Raw genomic sequence first — 26,317 nt, forward strand, 5'->3', positions numbered from 1 at the left:
CTGCCCTTTTGTGTCCACCTACCTAACTACCTGCCTACCCTTTTGTGTCTACCTACCTACCTACCCACCTGCCTGCCCTTTGGTGTCCACATTCTATCGTCCTGCCTACCTGCCTATACACGTCCTCCAGCCTGTCTTACATAGTAACCTGTGTGTTTATCTTCCTGCCATTCTTATCTATCTACTGTTACCTCAAATCTTCCACTCCGTATGCCTCTTTACTTTAAGTATGGTACCTACCGGCTTGACGTAACCTTTACCATTTTACCTAGGGTGCCTGTCTATGACTGACGTACTCACGGCATCTCGCTCTCTTTTCTTTTCGCCCACTTTTCGTTTTTATTTATTGTGTGTGTGTGTGTGTGTGTTTTTTTTTTTGAACCCATTGAATCAGATGACTGTTTTTTCCTTTTTAATTCGTGCCATCTCCAGACGATTTTATTCAATTTTGGAGAAATTTCTCGAACTGGAAAGGTTAGATACAGCCTTCATATACCCAGTCCATACAAGAGGTTTCCCAAAGTTGATTAAGATCGTCCGGAGGTAGTAGGAATGAAGTGGAAAGGCGTCATCGGACTGAAGGAGCTAAATAAAGCTTACGTGCCTCATAACCAAAACTGTCTTGCTTACCTTCCTGCGTAACTGGTTTATCTGCCTTTCTGGTCACATCATTGACGTACCATAATTGCTTAGCATTCATAAATCCTATCAGCCTTATTGGTTGCCTTATTTACCTACCTGTCTATCGTTATGCCTATCTGCCTCCTTCTCTGTCCGTCTACCCTCATAGTTACCATCCTGTTTACCTTCCTGTCGGCCTTTTTGCCTCTATTTTCCTACCAACGTAAATACTTGTTTCTTCATCCAATATATTTGCCCTCATGGTAAAGGTTTCTCTGCCCAATTATATACCACGTTACCATCTTAATGCCGTTGTGTTTGCATGTTTGACATTTTCAAGTACAGTTCAGATCCAGATTTTTCTTTGCCTCCCTCGTTAGCTGACGAATACAAGACTGCTTGTGTTTGTATGTCTGTGTACCTGTCTATGCCTGTATCCTTCTGCCATCCTGTATCAGTGTATTTGCCTTCCTGTGTCTGTGTATCTGCCTGCCAGTGTTTTTTGTTTCTGCCTGTCTGTGTTTCTGTATCTTACGGTCTTAGTCTGTGTGCTGCCTGTGTTTTCGTATCTGCTTGCTGTATCTGTATATCTGCCTTTCTGTGTCTGTGTATCTGCTTGCTCGTTTCTGATCTGTCAGCTAATCCTGCCATATCGTCCCATTTGTTTGATGTTTTTACACTTTGCCACATTCATTTGTTCGACCAACCTCTCTCACGTGGTGTGGTGGCGGCGTGACAGTTGTGTTGGCAAAGGACAGTTGAGTATTGATATTTGATTCCGTTCCGTTAAGTTGTATGTCGGTGATGTGTTCCAGTGCATTCACAGCTGTACATCGAGGGAAACTGGCAAATCAGTTTTATCGGCAGCACGGGAACTTAAGTAGGCATTATTTCTGTAAATTACTGTGGACTTATTTGAAAGAAAAGAAAATATTAAAAAATAAAAAGGCGACATGAAATGAGGATTTTCTGTTGATTTTTTTTTTCTCTGTTGTAGATGTAATGTAGAGTTATGGTGATTGTATGTTTGGGAGCGAATGGTGTAGTTTGGTTGGTTCAGCTATTTTAACTCTGACTGCTACGCTTTCTCATAACGAAGCAATAATAATAATAATAATAATAATAATAATAATAATAATAATAATTTGAGAGCCAAAATAGTAAAATTCTTGAGTTTAATCATAGCAGAGAAAGAGCTGGCTGCTTGTGGTAGTTTTTGAAGTCTTTGAAATGTTTGCATTTCCCTTAGCAGATTAAAATGACTTGGTATCACCTGAATAAAATACTAAGTGCATCAGACGCAGCGAAAGTATTAATGGCGATGCAGCTATATGGAGTTCTGGTATGGCGAGGTGTGTCTTATAGACTTGAGTGTGGGATGTGATGGAGGCGGTTCTAGAATGTTAAGTGTCGAGGATCTGGAGAGAGAGAGAGAGAGAGAGAGAGAGAGAGAGAGGAGTGTGTGTGTGTGTGTGTGTGTGTGTGTGTGTGTGTGTGTGTGTGTGTGTGTGTGTGTGTCCGCGCGCGCGCGCTGAGGTTTTTGCAGGCATGATGAACAGTTGTGGCGTGTACGGGTTATCGGCTGTTGAATAATAATTGTGCTTTAGCGTGGCAACACGTGTGAAGCAAATGTGTGTGTGTGTGTGTGTGTGTGTGTGTGTGTGTGGTGAATATTGCCTCTTGTGTAAGTGATCTCACACACACACACACACACACACACACACACACACACACACACACACACACACACACACACACACACACGTACCGGTACGTTACCTTGACTGCAGCTTATCGGCTGTGTGCTTGTTGGCGTGTTGAATAATTGTGCTCTAGCGTGGTAACACGTATGAAGCAATTGTGTGTGTGTGTGTGTGTCCTGTGAATATTGCCTTTTGTATAAGTGATCACACACACACACACACACACACACACACACACACACACACACACACACACACACACACACACACACACACACACACACACACGTACCGGTATGTTACCTTGACTGCAGCTTACTTTGATTGCATGTTCAGTCCCCATTCCTTATGGTCTTGCGAAGCTGGGCATTTAGAGATTAGATTTTGTAGAATGAAATGGTATTTTTATTTCTTTCCCTTGTACCCAGTCCTTTAGGGATTGCATGTACACATGTGTATGCCTCTTATTCGTTATATTCTAGTCCTTCTCAAGAGCTGAAGAGAATGGAGTATAGACAAAAAATAAAAATCATCGTGCGGAAGTGATTAAATAATTTTCTTCCTTTTATGTTCTCTTGTTTTTTTCCTCCTCATTTTGTTAAATTCTTTTATTTATTATTGTATTATTAGCATTACTATTATTATCATGACCGAACTGCTTCTGGATTTTACTTCACCAATGCATCATTAACCCCCGGGGTAACTCGATAGGCTATTTGATCTCTGTTGAAAAATAAGATGTACAGCTTTTCGTCTAGATGTATTTTTTACTTATTGCTGTGACCGTATGTGGGTAATGATAATATGGACCATTGTTGATCCCATAGCGCTGTTCGCAATATAGCAGTATGTAGCATCGAACCAGCGGCGGAGATGACGCACTTGTTTTTATCTTACCTAGCCTCTCTCCTCTCGTTTACTGTCACTGCCTCTCTGTGATATCGTTTACTTCATAGTTTCCTCCCACCTTCACTCTCGCCGTTTCTGATCTCCCTCCTCCTTCGTTTGTAATCATCATTCTCCTTTTCTTAGTGCCCCCTTTTCCCATCCACCTCTTTACTTATATTTCTCTTTCCCCTCGCTGTGTCTTCCCTTTTCTACTCCTTGCCTTCTCTCATCCCCCCAACTCTCCCGCATCCCCAACTCCCCCCGAGTTCTCCCCCATCCCCAACCCTTTGTATTCCTTTGTACACATTGTCACCTTTCTTCGCCTATCCCTCCTCCTCACTGTATCTTATACGCTACCTTCCTCAGTCTCATCTCTCCCTTTCTTGTCCTTTATCGTAGTCATATTTGACAAATGGTCTTCTCTCCTGCTCCAATCATCCTATTGACAGTCTTTTATGCATGACTTCTCTGCCCTCTTTTTCTAATTCAGCACCTTTATCCTCTCGATCATCCCCCCCCCCTAACCTTCTCTCATCCCTCCCAACTCTTTCTCATCCCCAACTCCCCCCCAATTCTTCGTCATCCCGCCCTAACCTTTTGTCATCCCCCCAATTCTCCCTCATCCCCAACCCTCCAAATTCTCCCACATCCCTAACCCCCCTAACTTGTCTTTCAAAGTCCCAAACCTTATCTCATCCCCCCAACTCTCCCTCATCCCCAACTCCCCCAGTCATCATTCATCCCCAGCCCTCCCAATCCTCCCTCATCCTCAACCCCCCTAACTGTCCCTCAAACCCCCCAGCCAACCCTCCCTCATTCTCAGCTCCCTTGAGCATTGCTTTTCTCCCTCCCTTTCCTGTCTGCCTCCCCCTCCCCCCTCTCCCCTCTCTTCCTTTGCTCCCCAGTGTCGTGCTTTCTTCTTACTCCCTTCATTCTTCACCTTCCTTATACCTATCATGTTCTTTCTTTGCTTCTGTCATCCCCTTGCGTCCTGTGATTCCACCATCCCCTCCTACTGTCACTCACCCCTTGTTCTCTCCTTCCCTGCCTGCTGCTCCTCCTACACTCCCTCACCCCCCTTCTGCCCTCCTTCTCTCTCTCCCTCTCTCCACCTCAAGCGCGTCTCTGTTTACAGCGCTAGGACAGTTCGTGGTCGGTTGCTGTGTGGGACCAAGCTACGTGTTGGACGGTGAAATGCAGACTAAAAGTGTTGATGGAGTGAGGGAAATATTGAGTACGGACAATTGTAAACGGTGAAAAACAGGTTTGATGTGTTATGGTTTTAAGGGAATATTGGATGTGGGTAATTCTGAACGGTAAAAAGCACACTGAAAATGTTGGTGGACTGAAGAGAATTTGAACAGTTATGAACGGTGCAAAGCTAACTGAAATTGCCAATAAATGAAGGCAGTATTGAGTATGATTATTCTGAACAGTGAAGAGCACACTGATGTTGGTTGAATGAAAATATTCTTGAGTGTGGTTAATTCTGGAAGGTGAAGACCGGACTGAGGTGCAGAGGCAGTGAAGGGATTATTGAGTGTGGGTAATTCTGAATGGTGAAAATCAGACTGAAGGTGCTGATGGAGTGAAAGGAAAACTGTATATGGGTAATTCCATTTCAGTTGAATGATGGGGATTTTTTTTTTTGCAATGAGTGCTGTCTTTTGAGAAAGGTTGCAACACTGATTTGTTAACACCGAGAGAAACATTGAGAGAACTAAGAAATTGCAGTCGTACAGGGCGTGCCTTGAGGTGAGATTGTCAAAGATAAGGGCTTGCTGGGAGTGGTGTGGTGAGGGCTGGTAGAGGTAAGAGCTGGCTGAGTAAGGGCTGGTGAGGGCTGGCTGGGTGCCCAGGAGCCTCATCAGCTGCCAGGACCGGCTGTGTGCCCTGCCTCCCCCTCCCCACTGCCTACCACCACCTCCCCCAGGCCGAGCGGCGGGCAGGCGGAGACAGTCCCGAGTGTAGAGCGGCGCGGGCAGTGTGGCGCCCCTCCTCTGTCATGTCACACCCCCGCCCTGCCCCTCCGCACGCCCTCCACCACCACGAAAACACACCACTTCACTTGCACGGAGGTCCACAGTGATACGGTGAAGCAGAGGGAGTCAGGGAGAACCCAGGCACAGCAACGACCGAAGTGTCGCACTGTGACCGCGGGTGTGGTGGTTGTGACGACGGAGGACCCGAGTGTGTGCTAAGGGTAGCATGGGCAGGCAGGGGGGCGGGGAACTTGTGCCGTGGTGGAGCCCTGGCGTGATGTTGGCCCCAGACCATCCCCGCCAACACCACCAGGCTCGCGACCTGGTGCGTGACCCGCCGCTGCAGAATCCACTTACTCGTCGGGAACGGACCGAGCTGCGGCGCCGCAATACTAAGAAGAATCGTAATCGACGTACGGCAGGGCAGGATGTTAACTGTGATACGGGCTGGTGGCAGGTGCTACCGGAGTGGATAACATGGGCATTTAGTGTGGTGTGGGCGTGGGGCGGTAGAATAGGCGTGGTGCTGCTGACGCAGGTAGTGGGCGTGGTATGGGGCGGAGCAGTTGAGGGCGGCGGGCGTGACGGTGCGGGCGAGTGTGGTGATGGTGGTGGAGGTAGTAGTGGCGGTGAGGGAGCCAGTGTGTCCTCAGCTCGGGACTGGTCCGGGCCACAGTCAGCCCCTTGCGGCACCCCACCCTCGCCGCCCCCGACCACCCCGCCACGCAGTCCATTGCTTCATCGCACTGCCGTCCTAAACCTCATCCCTGCTGTGCCTCCGTCGCCTCCCAACATTCCTGTCGCCACTCCAGTGACAGGGCAAGAACCTTCTCGTCTAGTATCCCGTGCTTCCATGATCCATCCCAAGAGTGAGCCACCGCCCCTGCCTCCCCACACCCACTGTGGCACCCATCAGTGTAATGTGGCACCCGAGGGCTCCCTTGCTAAGGCTACCCCGCACCCGGTCCTGGAGGCAGTGCGGGGTTTCACGTCACTGCAGGAGGAGATGCTGGTAGCCATTAGAGATGCCAAGGAGACAACCTCGTCCCTCATGACAGCCAGGAGAGACAGCACCGCCTCCCTGCAGTCTCTTCCTTCTTCCCTTGGCAGACAGACGAACTCCCACGCCAGCTCCGTTGTCAGTTCAGTTGTCAGCTCGAAAGCACCAAGTCCTCTCCCTGAAAATGATCCAACATTCCAACCCCCCGAACCCGTCCCACCCGACCCCATCGCGCCGGAACCTTTATTAATCATGCCCGACCCCACGCAGTCACATGTCCCAGCCACACCTCACCCCACTCATCAGCCAGACCCAGAAGACTTCGACCAGAGTTTGGAGGACGACCTTGAGGCCTCCTTAGCACATTTAGATCACTCCAATTCAGACACGGACACAGAGGTCGAGGAACTGAATCAGCTGGTGGAGAGGCAGGACGATGTCGATGTTGGGAGAAATAACAACGATAAAAGAGAATGTGCATTTATTAGTGATAGAGGAATTGAGTATGAAGACGATGACGAGAGCAGGTATGAGAGTGCTTTGGAGGGCGAGAACGACGGAGGCATTACCGTCAGAAGCACCCTCGTCCTTGACTTAACCCGCCGCCACGATGCCACCTACCCGAGAGAACTATCGCCTCCCATCACCACCAATGAGGACCTCTTGACGCCCCCAGCCTTAGAGCATGACCCTGAAGTGCAGATGCAGAGCCAGCATGTTATCGATGCTATTGTGGATCTGACCAGGGGCTCTAAAGGTGCGGATGGCAAGCTTCCAGTACAACAGAGTCCTTCGCCCACCTCGCCAGTGTTGCCTACTACCCACACGCTGTCCACTACCTGCTCTCCTGCCCACACTTTGACCGACTCCGCCGTAGTGCAGCCTCCTCCTCTCTCCTTGCTTGTCCCCGTCATGCTTGCTCCTCCTCCCTCCCCCGCCCATCTCATCCCCGGCCTGCCCCAGCGGTCACTCCAAGGCCACCAGATACAGACAGGTCCGGGCCCCCTACTTCGTCATCCAGAGACAGTTGGTAATGACTTGATAACTGACAAGAGGGATACAAGGGGAAAGCTGTTGGATACGGAAGAGAAAAAGATGGAATCGAAGAGTGTGGTTGGGGAAGTATGTAAAAAGGAAAGGAAGGCAGAGAATGAAGGAGACAGAGAAGCAGCAACAGTAGTTGACAGTGGGTATGATTCGTTGTGTAGCGTACAGAAGCAGCCAACAACAGTACAACATGATATTTCTAATAGTGAAGCAAAGTCAGACTCTATCCCGATCCAGCTCTCCATGACTTCTGTCGCAACGTTGCAACCTGTCACAAAAAAGCCGCCCATACCACCTCCATGGCCCGCAGCACAGGCAAGGAGTCCACCCAAGGACACACAGTGGAAAGAGAAGGAAGCAAGACAAAAACAACACGAGACCCAACAGAGTAAAGATACAGGTAGGACAAGAGAAGAGTTTGGAAGGAGAAAGGAAGAGACAAATATCATGGAGAAGGAAGATGTTACCTCATCCCTACCACCACTCGATATCACCAGTCTGAGGAACGAAATTAGTGCAATAAAAGCAGAAATTCTCTCAAGAAAGGGCAAGAAAACACCACAACCATCAAAGGACACTGTAGAGAAATGTTACGTAGCATCGTGCGAGGATCTCACCAAATTGAGGGATGAAATACTGGCCCTTAAACAAGATTTCTACACTCTTTTGCACGAGAACACGAGCTTGCTGAAGGAAGGGAAGAGCAAGAGTCAACAGCAGAAGAAACTAGGATATTACAGCCACGGACCACATCTGAAACACCAACTAAAATCCGTCAGCATTGATAACGTTGACGACCTGAAGAAGTACAAGCCCAAGGAAGGCCCAGACTTTCTTAGACATAAGGGGAAGGGTCGAGGCGGTCAGGGGCAACAAGGATTTACTGTTAGCATGGTGCTAGATCTTGCTCACAACTCCACCAGTTCCACAAAGCCACGTCCAGCGAGTTGCATGTTCCCTGACACGTCCAACATCAGTTCCGGAGTCGTAAAAGCACACGCAAGCGATCTTCCGGTACTTCGTGAATCCATTACACCAGAACCACCTTCCAATGAGGGATTATCAACCCCCTCAGACGATGTACCACTCGATGTAACGCTGAAATTATCGGGTGGTGTCGTCACGGAATGTCGAAGTAAAGCTAGGAGTGATGGTGATGATGATGATAGTGATGGAGAGGAGAGTGACAGTGATAGTGATGTTGGTGATGGTGTAGAAGTGATGCGCTTTACCAGTGTCGAGAGGATATTGTATGGAATTGACCCGTCGCCGTACAAGTTCAAAAAAAGGTCAGTTATGATTTTTTATTCATTCTCGTACTTTCAACTTTCCATAATTATCATATACTGTATTTTCATTTTTTTTTTTTTCTCAGTAGGTCTGTTTGAAGCGTATTTTAGTCATAGACTAGTAACATACTCGATTAGTGTTGTAAAGCTGTGTCACGGTCTATGTTGTCACAGTTTGACCTTGACTGAAAGCAATTTATAGCAACTGAAATTACACTGGCGGTTTTCCAGGCATTCTCCTTGGCATTTTAATTTTAGTTTCTCGTTCTCTCGTCAGTGTAAGTTTCATGAATGACTGAATTGTCCTTATTTCAAATATTGCATTCTTAAGAGATTACAGTGTTATTCCTGTTAAGTGCAGATTATACTGTACCTACTGTATATAACTGATGTACTTTTTTTTTTATATGTATGATAACCCCGAATGAAGCTGTAGTAAATGTGAGACATAATAGTGACTATTGTTAGAATCAAAGATTCAAGAGAGACAGGTAGAAATGGCATGTCCAGACGAGATATTGAACGCGTCCTAGCAACAGACGTCTGCAGTGGCCCCTCCCACACACGTTTTCCTTGCTACTCGGGCTTCATCCTGCCTTGATGTCATATTATGCTTTTTTTTTTTTTTTAAATATATTTTCACGTAAGCATGCATTTAAATCAAATTGCTTCTTCCTGGACATGCAAGTAATGTCAGTGACTTACCTGTATATAGTATATATTTTAAGTCGTGAATGAGTTACGTTAACCTCAGACATCAGTCATAAAAACACGGGTAACATTAGATATGGATCGAATCAGAATTAGAGGAAAGAACTTAAGATACAGGAAACAGAATTTTTAAGACTGGATGAGCAAAGGATAAAGTTTGAAATAAAATCGAAGAAAGTCTGGAAAAGGGCATGAGAGAGAGAAAAAGAAATTAACGTTTTTTTAAATGACTGATTAAGAAAGGAAGTTGGAGGAGGAAAGGAAAATATACAAGACTGGGTATATAAAATGAATAAAACTTAAATTAGGTAGTGACAGGTAGAGCTCACAGTTAGTAGTTTCGAGAGTAGGAACCTCGGGGTTATTAGTACTACAGATAGTAAAACAAGTAAAGAAAGCAATAGGGAATGTGTGTGTGTGTGTGTGTGTGTGTGTGTGTGTGTGTGAGAGAGAGAGAGAGAGAGAGAGAGAGCGCAAGTGGATTGAACCGTGAAAAGGGCTGAGTAAATATATGAGATGTTTAATAATGCCTGGGCAGAGATGAAGGGAAAAGGCTGCAAAATGACACTGACAAAGAGAACAAGTACATTATTCTTTAATCACTTAAGAATTCTGACAGGGTTTTCATTCTCACTACTGCCGGACCTCATTTATACAGCTTAGGGGGTTCCTTTTCAAGCTTGTGAGGCTGATTAGCCGTCATTAACCCCTTCAGTGCTGTGCATCATTCACAAGTTGAATACAGTCATCTGAAGGTAGCAAGAAAAATTATAGCCACGTAATTATATTAAAAACGTTAACCAATGAATGAGAGGGAAATATAGCCTGGAATCCTAGAGAGTAAGAGGGATGGATTTAGAATAAAGTTGTGTAGAGTTGTGCTGGGTTGAGCGTATTGCCACCAGGGATCAGCACAACGCCAGCCTCACTAGCCAAAATTTCTGCTCTGGTGGAGATCACACGAGACCCAGGAGCGACCCAGGACAGGCACAGGGGCACGGAACCGCCAGTTTTTTATCCCTTCAGTTCTAGATTTTTTTTTTTTTTTTCGTGCTGTTCTTGCCACAGCCAGATGGCTGTATATATTAGTGTACTAAGGCTAACATAATATTCAATATTGCGGTACTTTGCTGTGAAGGGAATACCTTCTTCATACGTAGAGACATTGACCTTTGAGACATCAAAACATCGAAGCTAAGAACAGTGCCTGTTTTCATGGGAAAATATTAATTAAATGGGATTAGCATGGTTAAACAATATTCCATAGTACAGTATTTAAGTATTCACGGAATTTTGGATCTAGAGGATCTTAGGAGAGATAATATAATCTGCTCATGTGGATCATGTAATTGAATGTGGTCGTGTTTGTTCTTTTACACACACACACACACACACACACACACACACACACACACACACACACACACACACACACACACACACACACACACACACACACACACACAAAGAGAGAGAGAAAGAGAGAGAGACTTTGGCCAGAGGGTGGGTGGCTAGACTTTGTACAGGTGGTGCGCTTGACTTTTCAAAGGGGAGTGGGGTGTTTTGGAAGGGTCCGCTGTGGTTTTTATACGGGCATTCTGGTAGGTACCGGTCCGTTCAGGGAACCGATGTGTGTTTTTAGATGAATACCCATCTGGATTTCTTCTTTTTTTCTAATGTTTTATCGACAGAAAAGGGGTAAAAGATATTTCTTACAGCTAAGTCATGTTTGCTGAAATCAGACGCTTATCACTTATTAGTTATTAGTTTTTGTTCTTGTATCCTCATGCTTATCTGAATGTGAACCAGGCGGACTACAGGTTGAAGCTGCCTTATGTAACCTGTCATTCTCCTTGCAGAGTGTCTGTTACAGTTTTACTGAAAATGGAATGGGTAGCATTCAAAATGGGATAGGAGGAACAGGTAGCATTCGGAAGGGAAAGGATAACATTCAAAAGGGAAAGGGTTGCATTAAAAAAGGAAAGGGTTGCATTCAAAAGGGAAAGGGTAGCATCACGGAAAAGAGTGGCACTTAAAGGGGAAAGGTGGCACGTATGAGGGAAAACATGGCACTCAAAAGGGCTAAGGTAGCATTCAGAAGGGAAGGGCGTAGCCCTTAGAAAGGAAAGGATTGCACTTAAAATGGAAAGGGTGGCACTCAGAAGGGAATGGGTAGCACTCAGAAAGGAAAGGTTAGCACTCGGGGAGGAAAGGTTGCCAGTGGGGTGAGTAGTACGATAGCACTCAAAGCAGCACTTGCCCACGGTCAATATCAGCGTGTGACAAATGCACTTCCCCTCACACTTTTACATCAGCCTTGCACCACTCTGTCCTTTCTCCACCCTCTTTTCGTTCTCCACCCTCTTTTTTTCCATCTTTTCCTCTCTTGTCATCCACCTCCCTTTCCCTGCTGTTTTGCCTCTCCTCTCTCTTTTTCTACTACCTTTTTCTGCCTCCCTCATTTCTCTCTTCTTTTGTACCTCCCTCTCTTCTCTTTTCTTCTGCGTCAGAATCATCTCATATTAGCAAGAGTGAAATATAAGTGACCATGATAGTGAAGGGGTTAATGACCCTCTACACTCAGACTGTCACTCTCTACTTTTCACGTTCCCCAGCCGTTCATCAGATAGGACTTTCCATGTTCCCTTTGTCTCAGTCCTCAGGACTTCATTCATATTCTTTTTCTTTCTTAGTTTATTATCCTTCATGGATTCCTTTTATCTGTGTACTCTCATCTCGCATATCCTTCACTCTTTCCATACCTCTCATTCTCTCTCATTGCGGTCAGTGTCCTTACTCAGCGTCTCACTCTGGGAGCGGTCCTGTACGTCTGACGTGCATTAACGTTCTTAGGTGACAAGTTGTTTCACTCCCATAGACCTCGAAGACCTATATTAGGACCTTCAGCTCTTGCATCACACCTATAGACTTTAGCGACTTAAGCAAAGCCCCATAATAGGGCCCTGAAGCTCCCGCTCATATCATGCACTACTGTTTTCTCACTAATACCAATCAAACTTTGTGTGTGTGTGTTTGTATATGTGATTTTTTTTTTTTTTTTTTAAGGGTATGGTAGTGTTTTGTATTAGCAAAGTTTTACTCGCTCACGTTCCTCTGTCTTGCTTTTTTCAGAGTTTTCTTCCTAGTTTTTCCCAACAACTCCTGTTTTCCTTCCTTGTTTTCCTTACTTTTTCGCAGCGTTTTACTGCTTTCCCCTTTCTTTTCCATTCTTATAATTTCATTCTTTCCTTTTCTCTCCGTCTTTTCCTTAGGCCTACTATTCTTTGTTCCTCTTGTCTTAAGTCGTTTTCGTTGCTCTTGCTTATCCAATATTTTCTTTTACTCATCTCTCTCCCTTCTTTTATTCTTCTTATTCCCTGTTTCTCTGATACTCTGGTTCGCCGTTTCCATTTTATCTTCGTTCTTACTTGCATTGTCTATTTTCTCGCCAGTAACCTTTCTTATGCCTATTTTCTTTTGTCTTCCTTTTTTCTTGCCCAGCCTTCAGTCATATTCCCACTTTCTTATACACTTCCTTGGGTCCCTCATCTCACATTTCCATTTTCCCCACCCTCCATTTTCTAATACTTCTTCCTCACAATTTCCTCTCCTACATTTACCACCCTTCCACTCTCTCACTCTCCAACTCCATCTTTCTCCTTCCCTGTATTGTTCTTTTCATATTTCTCTCTTCGTCCTTTCAGTTTCCTCCCCATTCATTTGGACCCTTTTCGCCTTCCCCTGTCCCTTCCTCATTACCTTTCCCCCTCCCCTTTCCTTCCCTCATCTCCCTCATTCATTTAACTCTCTTTACCCTCGCTCTTGCCTCCTATATTCACCAACCAATTGTGAAAAAAGAAGAGAGAGAAAAAGCGTCTTTTTTGCCTTGGACAGGGACCCTGTATTGGTAAATGAAGGTCCCCTTAGTCGAGTCCAATTAATTTCGACAAACGCTGTGTAAAATGTCATTACTGGAGGGTTCGTTATGACGTAGGTTGAATGTTTTTGTGTGTGCGTGTGTTGATGTGTGCGTTGTAAATAGCGTATTTTTGTGCCTTGTAAATATTATTTCGAGTATATGTGCGAAGGCATTGCATGTATTTGTATACAAGTATACGGTATATATATATATATATATATGTGTGTGTGTGTGTGTGTGTGTGTGTGTGTGTGTGTGTGTGTGTGTGTGTGTGTGTGTGTGTGTGTGTGTGTGTGTGTGGAATTTCCTTGCATGTGCGTAGGTGTATATTCCGCAGGTAAACATTCAAATAGCAGTATATTCCTCTACGTTTCTTCTCGCATCGACTCACCGTCATTATCCACGATCTAGGTGAATGATATTTACTGATTAAAAACAAATTAAGAAGAGAATCTGGGTTTTCATGTGGCATTTCCAATTACTTCAGAAACAAGTGTATTGATTTTGGTATATTTTAGGTGTGGAAGGCGCAGGTGTGTTATTGAAAAGCTGGTCTCGACAGAGGTCCAGATATGCGAAGGATGGGACAGATATTTGGCAGATGTGTGATGGAGTTTGAGGGGTTGGCCTGCATTTAAAGTAGAGCAGTATTCAAATAAGTGTAAGATGTGTTGTAAGAGCAACACATTTGTAGGGTACAGATGAGACATAAGGGAGATATAAACCGGTATGTGTAGGATGCTATGGAGGAATTAAGTTGTCAGGAGGAGGTATGTTGTAATTGGGATAAAGATATACCGTTGTGTGGAAGTTACGATGGAGGATTGAAATCAGGCGTAGGTAGGTTGTACCAGGGATATATGAGTGCCGGGGTAAAATGAGGAAGCGGTGCAGGTGTGTGTATCTGACAACTGAAATAAATATTTTACCTGCACATACACCTGTCCTATCCCCTCACCTCCCTCACACACAAGTGCACCAGTCATAACACACCTGCTGTATTCGTATTTCATTTGCACTGTCAGTATTCACCAGGCTTTTTCACTTCCCGTATATTTTAGTCACTTTGTGTGTTATACAGTAACTGCAACCCACTTTTTACCATTCAGTCAGTCTGAACAGTGTCATAAGCTGGTTATATTGCAATTAAACTATGCGTCTCACCCTCAACTCCATCACGTTACTGATGCTGATTACTCATATATCTTTGGTGTGTATAATAAGAAATGTAACGAATGTTGAAGATACCGTGCAATATGTTGAGCTAACGACCCGTAGGTAACAGTACAATGAACATTGGGTTTATTTTAATAACAGTATTTGGTGTGACAGTAGGACACGTATGGAATGCATAAGCTTGGTGAATATTTGAAGCGCTGGTGGATTGTCACTCTGCTCGTACAAGCTGTGTGTGTGTGTGTGTGTGTGTGTGTGTGTGTGTGTGTGTGTGTGTGTGTGTGTGTGTGTGTGTGTGTAATGAAAACTGATAAAGACGAATGAGAAAAAAAGGTTGATGCGAAGATAAGAGATAAATTGATATCAGAGGATGATGGTAATGATGTTTGTATGTGTGGTAGAAGTATGTGTGTGTTGGAGGTGTATGGAGGTGTGTATGTATGGTGATCTGTGTATGTGGTGGAGGTGTGTGTGTTGGAGGGCAGAACACGTGTAAGTGCATGTGGGTTTGCTTTTACAGATGCCAGAAAGGGGTCAGAAGAGAGAGATATGAAAGGGCAGCACTTAGGAAGCGGATACTTGAACGATAAGAAAGTCTAGAAGGGTCTGCGGTAAGAGGAGAAGTGAGAGGCTGTGTGGTTGGTGGTGGGGAATAGAGTCGAAAAAAAAGAGGGAAGAATGAGGAAGGCAAAATGAAACGTTGGAGAAATTGAGAGAGAAAGATGCGATAGAAAACAGAATGGGGTTGTGGAAGATCAGTTAGCTTAAACGCAAACGAGGATGAATAGTCATTAATACGGAGGATGAAAATGGAGGTAAGGAGTGACAGGGAGTTGTTAGAGAGAACGTAGAAAGAAGAAGATAAATAAATGAAAGGAGAATAGAAACCCAAGAGGGAAGGCGGGGGAGAGGTGAAAGGGTCGGGGTAGGAGGGATGGAGGGAGGGAGGGTAAGCATGTAATTGGGTCATAAGTCAGTCACGTGACAACGACTACAACACGCTGCCATCTTGGGTTTGGGGAGAAGAAGGGAAAGAGGAGTAAAAGGTGAAGACAGAAGATCAAAAGGAGAAAGATTGGAAGATGAACAGGGTGGGAAGGACAGATGAGGTGAAGTGTATAGGAAGAAACTTGAGAATTGGAACTGACAAAAGTGAATAAAAGAAGGTAATCGTGAAGAAACTGATAAAAAGAACATGAGAATAGAGAACTAGATAAAAAGAAAATAGAAAAGTGGGTATCAGGTGGTGATACGGTAATAATTCTGATGATGTGTGAGAAGTGGCGATGAAAGAGGGAAAATTAGTAAGAAAAGTAAGAAGTTGAAGAAAATGTGAAATGTATAAGTAGCGAAGGATACAATGGCGGTTTAAGAAAAGTATCCTATTTAATTCTCCCAGTCTCACCCGCGACACATCTCCTGCATCTTAATCCGTCTTTATCAGTGTGCTCGTCCATCATCTTCACCCTCAAGTTTCATGTGAGCTTAATAGTGTGTGCCATTGTACTTGAATTGCGTGGTGTCCCCCCTCTCCCCCCCCCCTTTCTCTCTCTCTCTCTTGCGTTGTGTGTGTGTGTGTGTGTGTGTGTGTGAAAGCGAGGCGGGTAGAAGAATTGCCTGCAGGAGTGTGTGTGCGGTGCGTGTGCGTGTGACAGTGCGTGTTTTGAGTTGTGTGCAGTCGTGTGTGCGCGTGCGAGGCTTGCGTGCACTCGTGTGTGTGAGCTCTGAAGGACGGTGTGTGTTGTGCTTTAAGTGCTTCTTGGCCTCTGAAGGGAATTTTAATTATGTTGAGTGGGTTTGCATTTTAGTATTGTGACGTGGATGTTATTTTTTGGGTGTAGTGTGGATGTGGGTGTTATTTTGTGGGTGTAGTGTGGATGTGGATGTAATTTTGTGGGTGCAGTTTGGATGTGGGTGTAATTTTTTGAGTATAGTGTGGGTGTAGTTTTGGTGTGGATGTAATTTTGTGGATGTGGTGTTGACGTGCGTGAAAGTAGATTGTGTGTGTGTGTGTGTGTGTGTGTGTGTGTGTGTGTGTGTGTCAGAGAGCTGATGGAAGTTTAAGTGAATCAACCTCTACTTGAGAGTGGTTGTTATTTGGATGTGTGAAAAATGGGGTGAGTAGCTTTTTAAATTTTTGTCTTTCTTCCCTCTTTTCGTTATTATTAAATTAAGTAAGCCTACCTGTACCTAATGTGGGTGTAATTTTGTGGGTGAAAGTATGACAGGATTTTTTTTCTTTTATTCCTTTCGAAAGTTGGTGGAAATGTACTGTACGTGGTTTACCTTATTGGGTGTAGTGTGTGGGGGGAAGTGTGGCTAGTTATTTAGATTTTCTTTGGCTTTATTCATTATAAATTGATGTAAATTTATGTGAATGTAGACTACCTTTACTTAGTATGTGGCTGTAGATTGGACGTGGGTGAAAATTCTTCTCTCTCTCTCTGTCTCTGTCTCTGTCTGTCTCTCTCTCTCTCTCTCATATATATATATATATATATATATATATATATATATATATATATACAGTATATGTGTGTGTGTGTGTGTGTGTGTGTGTGTGTGTGTGTGTGTAATTTATTTATAAATCACTCCTTTGTTAAGTGGTGGATATTTACTAGAATATTTCTTCATTGTAAGCGTAAGTGGACTGTGGATGTGGGTGAAATTTTTTTTTTTTTTATCATTCAGTCATGTGGAAGTTGGTGAAAATTTAAGTGATTTTACTTTCATTTAAAAATGTCGGATTTTTGTTTTGCTGGCATGACGTAAGCATGTGCCGGATTATTATGAAAACGTCAGAGTTAAAAGTATACGTGGCAGTTTGCGTGTGTGTGTGTGTGTGTGTGTGTGTGTGTGTGTGTGTGTGTGTGTGTGTGTGTGTGTGTGTGTGTATTAAATGGTTAGATCACAGATGTGGTTGTGTGCAAGTGTGAAGTCGCAGATGTCTGTGTACGAGTATATTCCTGGTTGCAGGTGTGTGTGTGTGTGTGTGTGTGTGTGTGTGTGTGTGTGTGTGTGTGTGTGTGTGTGTGAGGTAACAAGGTACACACAGTAAGAACCGGGGGAGTGGGATCGTTGCTTCACTTATTATTGCTACATCCTTGCCTAGTCGAATCTTCTCTCCCTCCATTCTCCTCTTCATCCTCTCCTCTCCCTCCGTCTTCCTCTTCATCCTCTCCTCTCCCTCTTTCTGCCCTTCTCCCTTTCGTCTCCTTTCTCCCCCTCGCCTCTCCCTCCACATTCCCTCTCCCATTGCCCCCATCCTTCCATCTCCCCCTTCTTCCCTTTCCCTCCATCTCCCTTTCTCTCACTCTCCTTTTCTTCCGTTCTCTACTTTGGCCTTCTACTCTTCCTCCTTCCTCCCCCCTCCCCCTCTCCTCTCCGTCTTCCTTTCTCTCCCCCTCCACCTTTCATTGTTCTTGTCCATCTGTTCTTGTTCACATTACTCTTACGGAATTCCACTTATTATTACGTTCTCCATCATTTCGCGATGCAATTTCTTGACTCGCAAGTGGTTGAAATGATGATTACAATTATTTTTTATTATCTGATTTGTAACGATAGCCGTTGAGAATGTAGTATTATTACTTGTGATTTTAGATAGTGGTTGTTGTGTAGATGTTTCTTATAGTGCGGGTGAGTGGTGTGAAAAAAAAAAAAAAAAAAGGATTTAAGGATTATTGTGGTAGTACAAGGTGCTTTGGTAGTAGTAGTAGTAGTAGTAGTAGTAGTAATAGTAGCAGTAGTAGTAATACCGGTAGTAGTGGTGGGGGGAGACGGTATTATTAGCAAGGTTGGTTTTGCCTCTGCCAGCTAAGCTCAAGGACAAGGTAAACAGCTGTTGCCTTAGGGATTGGAAGGTCGACGGTGATGGTGGATTGATGAGAGGTACGAAGTTGTGTATGTGTGTGTGTGTGTGTGTGTGTGTGTGTGTGTGTGTGTGTGTGTGAGAGAGAGAGAGAGAGAGAGAGAGATAATGTGAAGAAGTTGTGATGACCGGATTAATAGTAGCGATTGACGATGATGAAGGCAGAAGTGATTATGGACATTTTTGGGAGATGAGTGAGGCTCCTGGAGGTGATTATGGCAATTACCGAACGTAGCAACTGGAGAGAATGTTGGTAGCTAAAAGAGTTAAGGGATAATTGTCACATTATCTCTTATGTGTGTGCTAATTTTAATCATCATACTTGCGAGGCTTGCGTCAAGTTATCCGTTATCTCTTCGTCTTCCGCTTCCTCTCTCTCTCTCTTTCTCTCTCTCTCTCTCTCTCTCTCTCTCTCTCTCTCTCTCTCTCTCTCTCATTATTCTTTTTCTTGCGTATGTTAATTTTAATAATCATAATGGGGAGGTTTGCATGAAGTTACCCGTTATCTTTTCGTCTTCCGCTTCCTTCTCCCCCCCTTTCTCTCTCTCTCTCTCTCTCTCTCTCTCTCTCTCTCTCTCATTCAGTCATTCATTCATTACCCCTACTCTTAACTCCAACTCCGCTGAACGATTTTATTCGAGTCAAGGGAGACTTGTAGAACTGGAGAGGTTAGATTCAATCATCTAAATTTTAGGTTTTCTAACAGATTGTTCTCAGATAGTTTAGGAGGCTGTAACTACAAGGATTCCAGTCAATTTAACACATTCCTTTTGTTTTAGCATGAGTAAATACCCAAACGCACCAACCGCGGGGAAAAGGGTTAACCTTGGTAATTTTCCCACAGCACCAGTCTTCATCCTCTCGTCTGTAATCACATTATCTCTGGTATTCATCCCGTTCTTCATATGCCTTATCTCTTCTTCCCCTATCTCAGTACCCTCCTGCTGCCACCGCCCAGCCACCGTAACCGCGAGGGGAGCAGCGGGCGTAACATAATGCTTCCTACTCCCCCTCCATCACGTGACGTAACCACGACGCCAGTGCGACAACCTTTACTTTACATGACTCACATGGTTATACTTTAGGTGGCATAGGGGCCTTCGTAGTGCGGCCTCCCTGGCGATTTATTTTCCCTCATACACCTTGGAAATTCCCAGTGCCACTTCCTTCACGTAACTCATTTGCTCGTATTCTAGGTGACGTAGTGCCTCCATAGCAGTTACTTTCCATCTTACACTTTACTTTCCATCTTACACTTTACTTTCCATCATACACTCTACTTTCCATCTTAACCTTTACTCTTCAGCGTGGCGTATTAGCGGCAGTGTAGTAACCTTTGCTTCATATGAGTCACTTTATCGTACTCTAGGTGACAAAGGAAATATCGTAGTGCCTTCTTAACGATTTATTTTCAATCTTACATCTCACTTCCTCTTCTCTGTTAGATACTATATGTCTGTACTGGTATGTATTCTGCTTCGGATGAGTCATTTGGTCTGTTGGTGGCACAGGGGATTTCGTAGTGCCTCTTCCTTAGCAGTTTATTTTCCATCTTGCATCTTACATCCTCTTGTATAATATGTATATTTGTTTGATATCGACACAGTTTGCCTCAGGAACATACAAGAGGATTGGTAATATGGAATATGCAGTATAAGTCGCTGGGGAAGAAGTGTTACGAAGTTTCTTATGTCACCAAGTATACGGCCCAGTAACGCAATACATGGCTTGTTTCCACTACGGTACTTTGTTGTCATCTTCATCATTCTTCAGGCAGTACAGGAGGGGAGGGCTGTAGCTAATTGTCTGGTTGCGGTTTGAGGTCTGTCTGCGTGTCATTGTAACCTCTTCAACCATAGCACTTACTTTGGTACTTTAAATTGGCTCGTCTAGTCTAAGGATGTGCCTTTTAATATAACCTTCCATACACCAGGTTATTTAAATAAGTTTATTTGAGAGAGGAGAGGGACCAAAGAAGGCAGTTGCCATTAATCTTCTTAGCCCAAGGACATACTTTTAAAAATTGATCTGGTTGATAAAAAGACGATTTTCTTCTGCGTATAGATCATTTGAGTTGAAAGAGATTAGTAAGAATCTCGATTGGCAGTTATTTCCGCTCACTCAGGGTCTTAACGATACGGATTCAGTACGGTGACGACTTGCTGCTGTTTGTTTTTTATGCACTCGGGCGATTTTTTTCAGTTCAGGTGACATGTGTTGTAGTGAAGAGATATCAAAGGTTGTATCTGAGCCCTCCATTTAGGAAAACCAATTGTTAAGTGAATAATATCAACTGGAGCTACCAAGAACAAACAGATGAAAATACACATCATTGGGTTGAAAGGGTGTAGGTCTTCAAGCTTGACTTGTTTGTAAGGGTAGGGGAGATCAAATGAGCAGGTAACTCAGCACAGTCCGTGCTGAGATGGCGGTACTTTATCATTGCCCACACAAGAGAGAGCGGTAATTGGGTGCGGTTTTGTGGTGGTTGCGCGTCTTTTTGGCACCGTAACTGTTCCCTGCCATTCAAGAAACCCAGAAGCCTTAACCACTTCACCACGAGGATGTATTTGTTGTATTCTTGCTGTTGACGTCGTTTTTATTCTGTTTAGATGAGATTTTTCGGTCTAGGGGTTTGTGTACAGTCTACATGAGCTCTTTTATTGTATTATAGTTTCCTTAGGTTAAAAAAATAATTTCTTTGGTAGCAGTGATGAAGAAAAGACCGTCACAGTTATAAAAGGACAAATTCACTGACAGATCATAGCATCCCATGGGTTTTAGAGATTTTATAACATCTCTTCCTTAACGATTTCTTTTAAAAAGATTATTCCTCAAAATTTCCTTGTATATTACTGACACACACCATGTTAAAGCGGCATGAATAACACACACAGCAGAGTATTAAGGTTTAGTATGCAAACATATAACTACGGAGGATTTGCTGTGAAGGCTTCTGTGCTACCTATAATAAAGTCACTGTCGATAATAACGCCGTACATAGGCGGTACAGCAGACTTCGTAGCACGTTTTCCTCAGCGATTTATTTTGCATGTTACACCTTTTTCCCTCCCTCTGTGTTACTGATGCGGACTGTCGATACATGAAAGAGAATATAAAAGTGTAAAATGCATAATTATTTGCACAAAAAGTCTCCTGTTCTGCGTAAAATAAAACTAAGGGGTGGTTTAGATGAGCGAGTGTTGTGTTGAAACGTCATACGGCTGGCAGTGATACACGATCGTTTGAGTCACCTCCTCTCCCCGGATATTGCACAAGCTTGTTTTCTCATACAAAGCTCCACTTTGCGTCTTGCTTTTTCCTGTGCTGTTAACCACCACTCTGCCAGTTGTCTGTCCTGAACTGGAACAATCGCTTTGCCGTAACAAGAAGAAATTAAAGACGTCGCAGTACTACAAAAGTTAACTGAGATTCATGGTAGAGAATATGAAAGTGTAATATGCTTAATAATTTGGGGAAAAAAAAAAATCCGTTTGGTTTTAGGAGTGAAAAAATAAGACTCGTAGTGAGACAGGTATTCATGTCAATTCTTTTGAATAAATATAGACACAATGTACATACAAGACATTTCATCTTTGTCGTACCCATTAGATTTGTTTTCCTAATTAGCTATATTGTTGATTCCGTTGCCCGAGGATATACCAGAAGCGTTGTATTGTATTGTATTGTGTTGCTTTGCTTTCCCCTCGGTAATGGTCGATGTGTCAGATAATCAGATGCATTGATATATACGGCTACTTCCATCTCGCAGCTGCACCCCGCGCCATTATGCATGCAGATTTATTCATACTCTTGCTTGTCATTTTGATCTAAGTGAATGACTGTATAATGGGGTGTGTTGCAGGTGAATAAGAAATGCGATCACAGTGCAGCACACTTACCTCAATGAATAAATTTATGGGAGTTATCTCTCTCTATTTTCAAGTTGCGCGTACGTTGCGTATTTGGCAGGATTTTATATTATTTTATTCACGTATTTATACAATTATAAGTGCTTCGTGGTGAGGTGGTTAGAGCTCCCCTGTCGGAGTGACGGCCGTGCATAGTTCGATCCCCAAGATCTGACAGGAATTTCAACAATGATACAATGCCATAAAAGAAAACAGGCTGGTCACTTACCTTACATGTACTGGCATACGGTAGCCTAGCCTCGGACCCATACACCTTGAAGGGGTTGATATAGAATTGACTTATCGTTTTACTGTAGATGGAATTGCAGTCGTAAGAGAAGAGCTGGTGCAAGGAAGAACGGGCAGGATTTCATATAGAACAGGCAGTATCCCTGGCCAATATTATCCTGTTGGCAAAAGGCAGGCGGCCGTCTTCTAAAAGCTTAAAACGTGAAGGGTACAGCAAGCCCCCGTTTCCTCAAATACGTGTCGAAGATAGAATGTGTTTGGCCACTCGGTATCAGTGCTGACTTCGCAGTGTATTGTGGGATGCAGGGTAGCCTTATCACGTAACAGTCACGTCGTACATGGTTGTCAGAAATTAGCAGCTTGTTTCCCCTTTTTCCGTATGATCTCTAAAAATGCTTCTGATGTGTCTGAACTATGTAATATGAACTGGCCTTTGATATTCTAGCCAATGGTGCCTGTTGTAGGTTTCTTGGAAATAAACCAACCTCTGATTCTGGTATTTTACTGGCAACAGAATTTCGAAGAGCTTTTTCTCCGAGTGGTGGCGGAGTCGTAGGCCTGGGTCTGTATTTATCAAGACTTATCCCGTTCTCGGGACAAACAGGTCTCCGTAGCAGTTAACTGTTATCAGAAAGTGTTTTATTTTATTTTATTTCTTTTAAATATTTACCCCAGTTTTTTTTTATGAAATGCTTGATAGCTTTACGAGTGAAGACAAAAATATAAACAAGTAATTTTATACCCATCTAAAGCTCAAGAGTGTTCGTAAATATGAAGTCTGGGGTTCTGTTGCTTCGGGGATAAGATAACAAGGCTTTGGGGGTGGGAGGAGGGAGTCATCGTAAAGAGAAGGGAGGGTGAGGGGAAGAGAGAGGTGAAGTGAGAGTGGTGGGGATAGGAAAGGAGAAAGGTAGAGGAGGGAATGTTTAGGGTAAGGGAGGGGAAGGCGTCAAAATGTAAAAAGGTAGGGTGGAGGGTGGAGAGAGAGGCTGAGCGAAAATGGTGAGGGTGGGATAGGAGAGGTTGTTATGGTGGGGAAAGTGTGACAGGAGGGAGGAGGGAAGGAAAGAGGCATGTGAAGTGAGAGTAGTAGAGGTAGGAGGTGAGGAAGGTAGAGAGGGATGTTACCGGTGGGAGAGTGTGCGAGGATAAGGATCGTAGGGGAGGGAGGCTGGGCGGTGTTACAGGCAGGTGTATGCGAGGATGGGGGTCGTAGGGGAGGAGGGTGTTATAGGGGTCGTAGGAGAGGGGAGTGAATTTGGCTCTCTATTGTATTTTGTTTTTCTCTTGGAACTGTTACTGCGGGCTCGTGGCCTTTGGTTCCTTCTTCCTCGCAAAAAAAAAAAAAAAAAAGTGGGTGGATGTGCGAAGAGAGGGGTGGTAGGGAAGGGAGTGTAACGGGTGGAGGTGTGTATGCACTGCGAGGAGAGGGGAAGTGAAGAGGATGTAACGAATGGGGGTGTGTGCGAGGAGTATTACATAGGAAAGCAAACATCAACAGACCTTATGGTCCCTTCGAGGCTGCTTGTTACAGAGAAAACAATGACTACAAGATCTAACTCTACATGCTGAAGGATAAGGATAGTAAAGCAAGAAGGCTTCCCCCACCCCCAAACCCTCCAGGAAAAAGTGAGAAAAACCACCATGCAGCATGGAAAATCTGACATGGAAATTTCATAGGAAATACTGGAAAGGAAAAGTATGGTGGTAGATGGGGGTGTTACGGGTGTGTGTGTTGAGGGGGGGGGGGCGAGGAAAGCGGTGGTAGGGGAGGTAGGTAGAGGAGGATGTGTTACGGGTGTGTGAGTGTGCAAGGAGGGGGTATTACGGGTGGGGGGAGTGCAAGGAGGGGGTATTACGGGTGGGGGGGTGCAAGGATAGAGGTGGTGGGGGAGGTAGACAGAGTAGGGTGGGTTACGGATGTCTGTGTGTGCGAGAAGGGTGGTGTTAGAGGTATGGTTGTGTGTGTGTGTGTGTGTGTGTGTGTGTGTGTGTGTGTGTGTGTGTGTGTGTGTGTGTGTGTGCATGCTTGCGCGAGGAGGGTGGAGGTAGAGGGGGTGTTAAGGTGGGTGTGTGTGCGTGGAGAGGGTGTGTAGGGGGGAGTGTTACGAGTGAGAAAGTGTATGAGGACATGGGTGGTAAAGGGAGAGGTGTTACGGGGCGAGGGGGGTGCAAGGAGAACGGTGGTAGTGGGCGGGAGCTGTTACGGGTGGGGGGTTGTGGGAGGAGGGGGGGTGATAAAGGACGGTGTGTTACGGGTGGGGGTGATTGCGAGGAGGGTGGTGGTAAGGGAAGGGGTGGTACGGGTGGGGGATGTATGCGAGGAGAGCGGTGGTAGTGGGGGCTGTTACGGTTGGGGTGTGTGCGAGGAGGGGGGTGGTGGGGACTGAGCTGGTGAGTGTATTGACCCGAGGCAGCTGCTACTGTCTTGGTGGCTGTAACACTCACACTTGCTGTAATACTCGCACAGTACCGCAACTTCAGTGTACTGTTACTGTGACTTTTTGGCAGTGTTACGTGCTTGGTTTATTTCCACGGATTTCTCTCTCTCTCTCTCTCTCTCTCTCTCTCTCTCTCTCTCTCTCTCTCTCTCTCTCTCTCTCTGCGCACACACACACACACACACACACACACACACACACACACACACACACACACACACACACACACACACACACACAACCAGTTTGAGAAGTTACAAAAGCGTAACGTACCTACAAACACAACGGTATACTGTTCATGTTATTCGATTTGTATTGTAGAAACTGTGTGTTTTTGGCTGTGTAAAAAGTAGCGAGGTCATAATGTTGAAAGCACCATAAAGGAGTTTTGCTTGCATATGTTAATTCCAGTGTTATTTTTAAGCGTGTAAAGAGAATGGCTGTGTGTGTGTGTGTGTGTGTGTGTGTGTGTGTGTGTGTGTGTGTGTGTGTGTGTGTGTGTGTGTGTGTGTGTGTGTGTGTGTGAGAGAGAGAGAGAGAGAGAGAGAGAGCTCAGTCACGGGCCAGCCTCTGCCGAATATTTCATCAGGTATTGATTAGCGCCACCTCTGCTGCCTCCCTGACCACCGCGCTGAGGCTGCTGCTGCTGTTGCTGCTCTCCTTTGCTCTCCAACTGTTCCTTCCGTCCTCTCCTGCTGCTATTCATCTTCTCTGCACTCCTACTGATCCTTCTGTTCTATCATGCTGATGCATGAAGTTCCTGTTGTCCGCCCCCTTTCCTCTTGCTGCTCTTGGTCTTTTCTGCTAGTGCTACTGCTCGAGTCCTCTCCTGCTTCTGCTGCGGCTTCGGTCCTATTTTGGTAGTCCTACACTCTCTTACTGTTACCTGTGTGCTCTCCTTCTGTTCCTTCTCTCCTCTCCTACTGCTTCCCCTGTCCTCTCCTGCTGCTCCCTGTATCCTCTCCCACTGCTCCCTGTATACTCTCCTACTGCTTCCTTTATCCTCTCCTACTGCTCCCTTTATCCTTTCTTACCTCTCCTGCTGCCCTCCTACCCCCTCTTGCCCCTGACCGTGTCCTCTCCTCCTGCAAATAATTCATCTGGCGTTATTTCTCATCTTTTCCAGTTATTCTCTCATCTTTATCTATTTTTTTAAATAACAGAACAGAGGAAGGAAAAAATGAATTAAAAAAAAATAATCCATACACCAGATTACTGGCGTCCTCCATTCATAAAATGTGGTTGAACAGCTATAGGTTGAAGTTTGGGGAGAAACAACTCCGAAGAAGCGAGTTCCTGAGAGATGCAGTTCGGGGAATAAAAGAATTCTGATATTGTCCAGCCTTTCATTTAGACGCATTTTTAGCTCTTAACTTTTCTTGGAATTCTAATGTTTTTTGTCTTGTTGTCATCTAGCTACTGTTCTTTTAATCCTGTTTCGTTGGTAGCTCGCTGTCTTCTCATTCCCTCGGTTATTTTTTGTGTTGCTCATTGTTTTAAATTAACTAA

The 26,317-nt window shown here is 44.5% G+C and overlaps 1 protein-coding gene across 2 annotated transcripts in view; it reads left to right on the forward strand.

The window, feature by feature from the left end:
* The first annotated feature begins 5,224 nt into the window (after positions 1–5,224).
* The window catches only part of LOC145414086 (uncharacterized), a 182,417-nt gene continuing 161,324 nt past the window's right edge, over positions 5,225–26,317 (forward strand). For both annotated transcript variants that reach the window (XM_080283647.1, XM_080283648.1), the window contains exon 1: positions 5,225–8,530. In XM_080283647.1, coding sequence (XP_080139773.1) covers positions 5,421–8,530 — 3,110 coding nt within the window. In that variant the 5' untranslated portion in view covers positions 5,225–5,420. The remainder of the gene's footprint in view (positions 8,531–26,317) is intronic.

This window comes from Coenobita brevimanus, chromosome 98 (genome assembly GCF_032717465.1).
Source record: "Coenobita brevimanus isolate Jiangsu-jjx chromosome 98, ASM3271746v2, whole genome shotgun sequence".
Classification (NCBI taxonomy): Eukaryota; Metazoa; Arthropoda; class Malacostraca; order Decapoda; family Coenobitidae; genus Coenobita; species Coenobita brevimanus.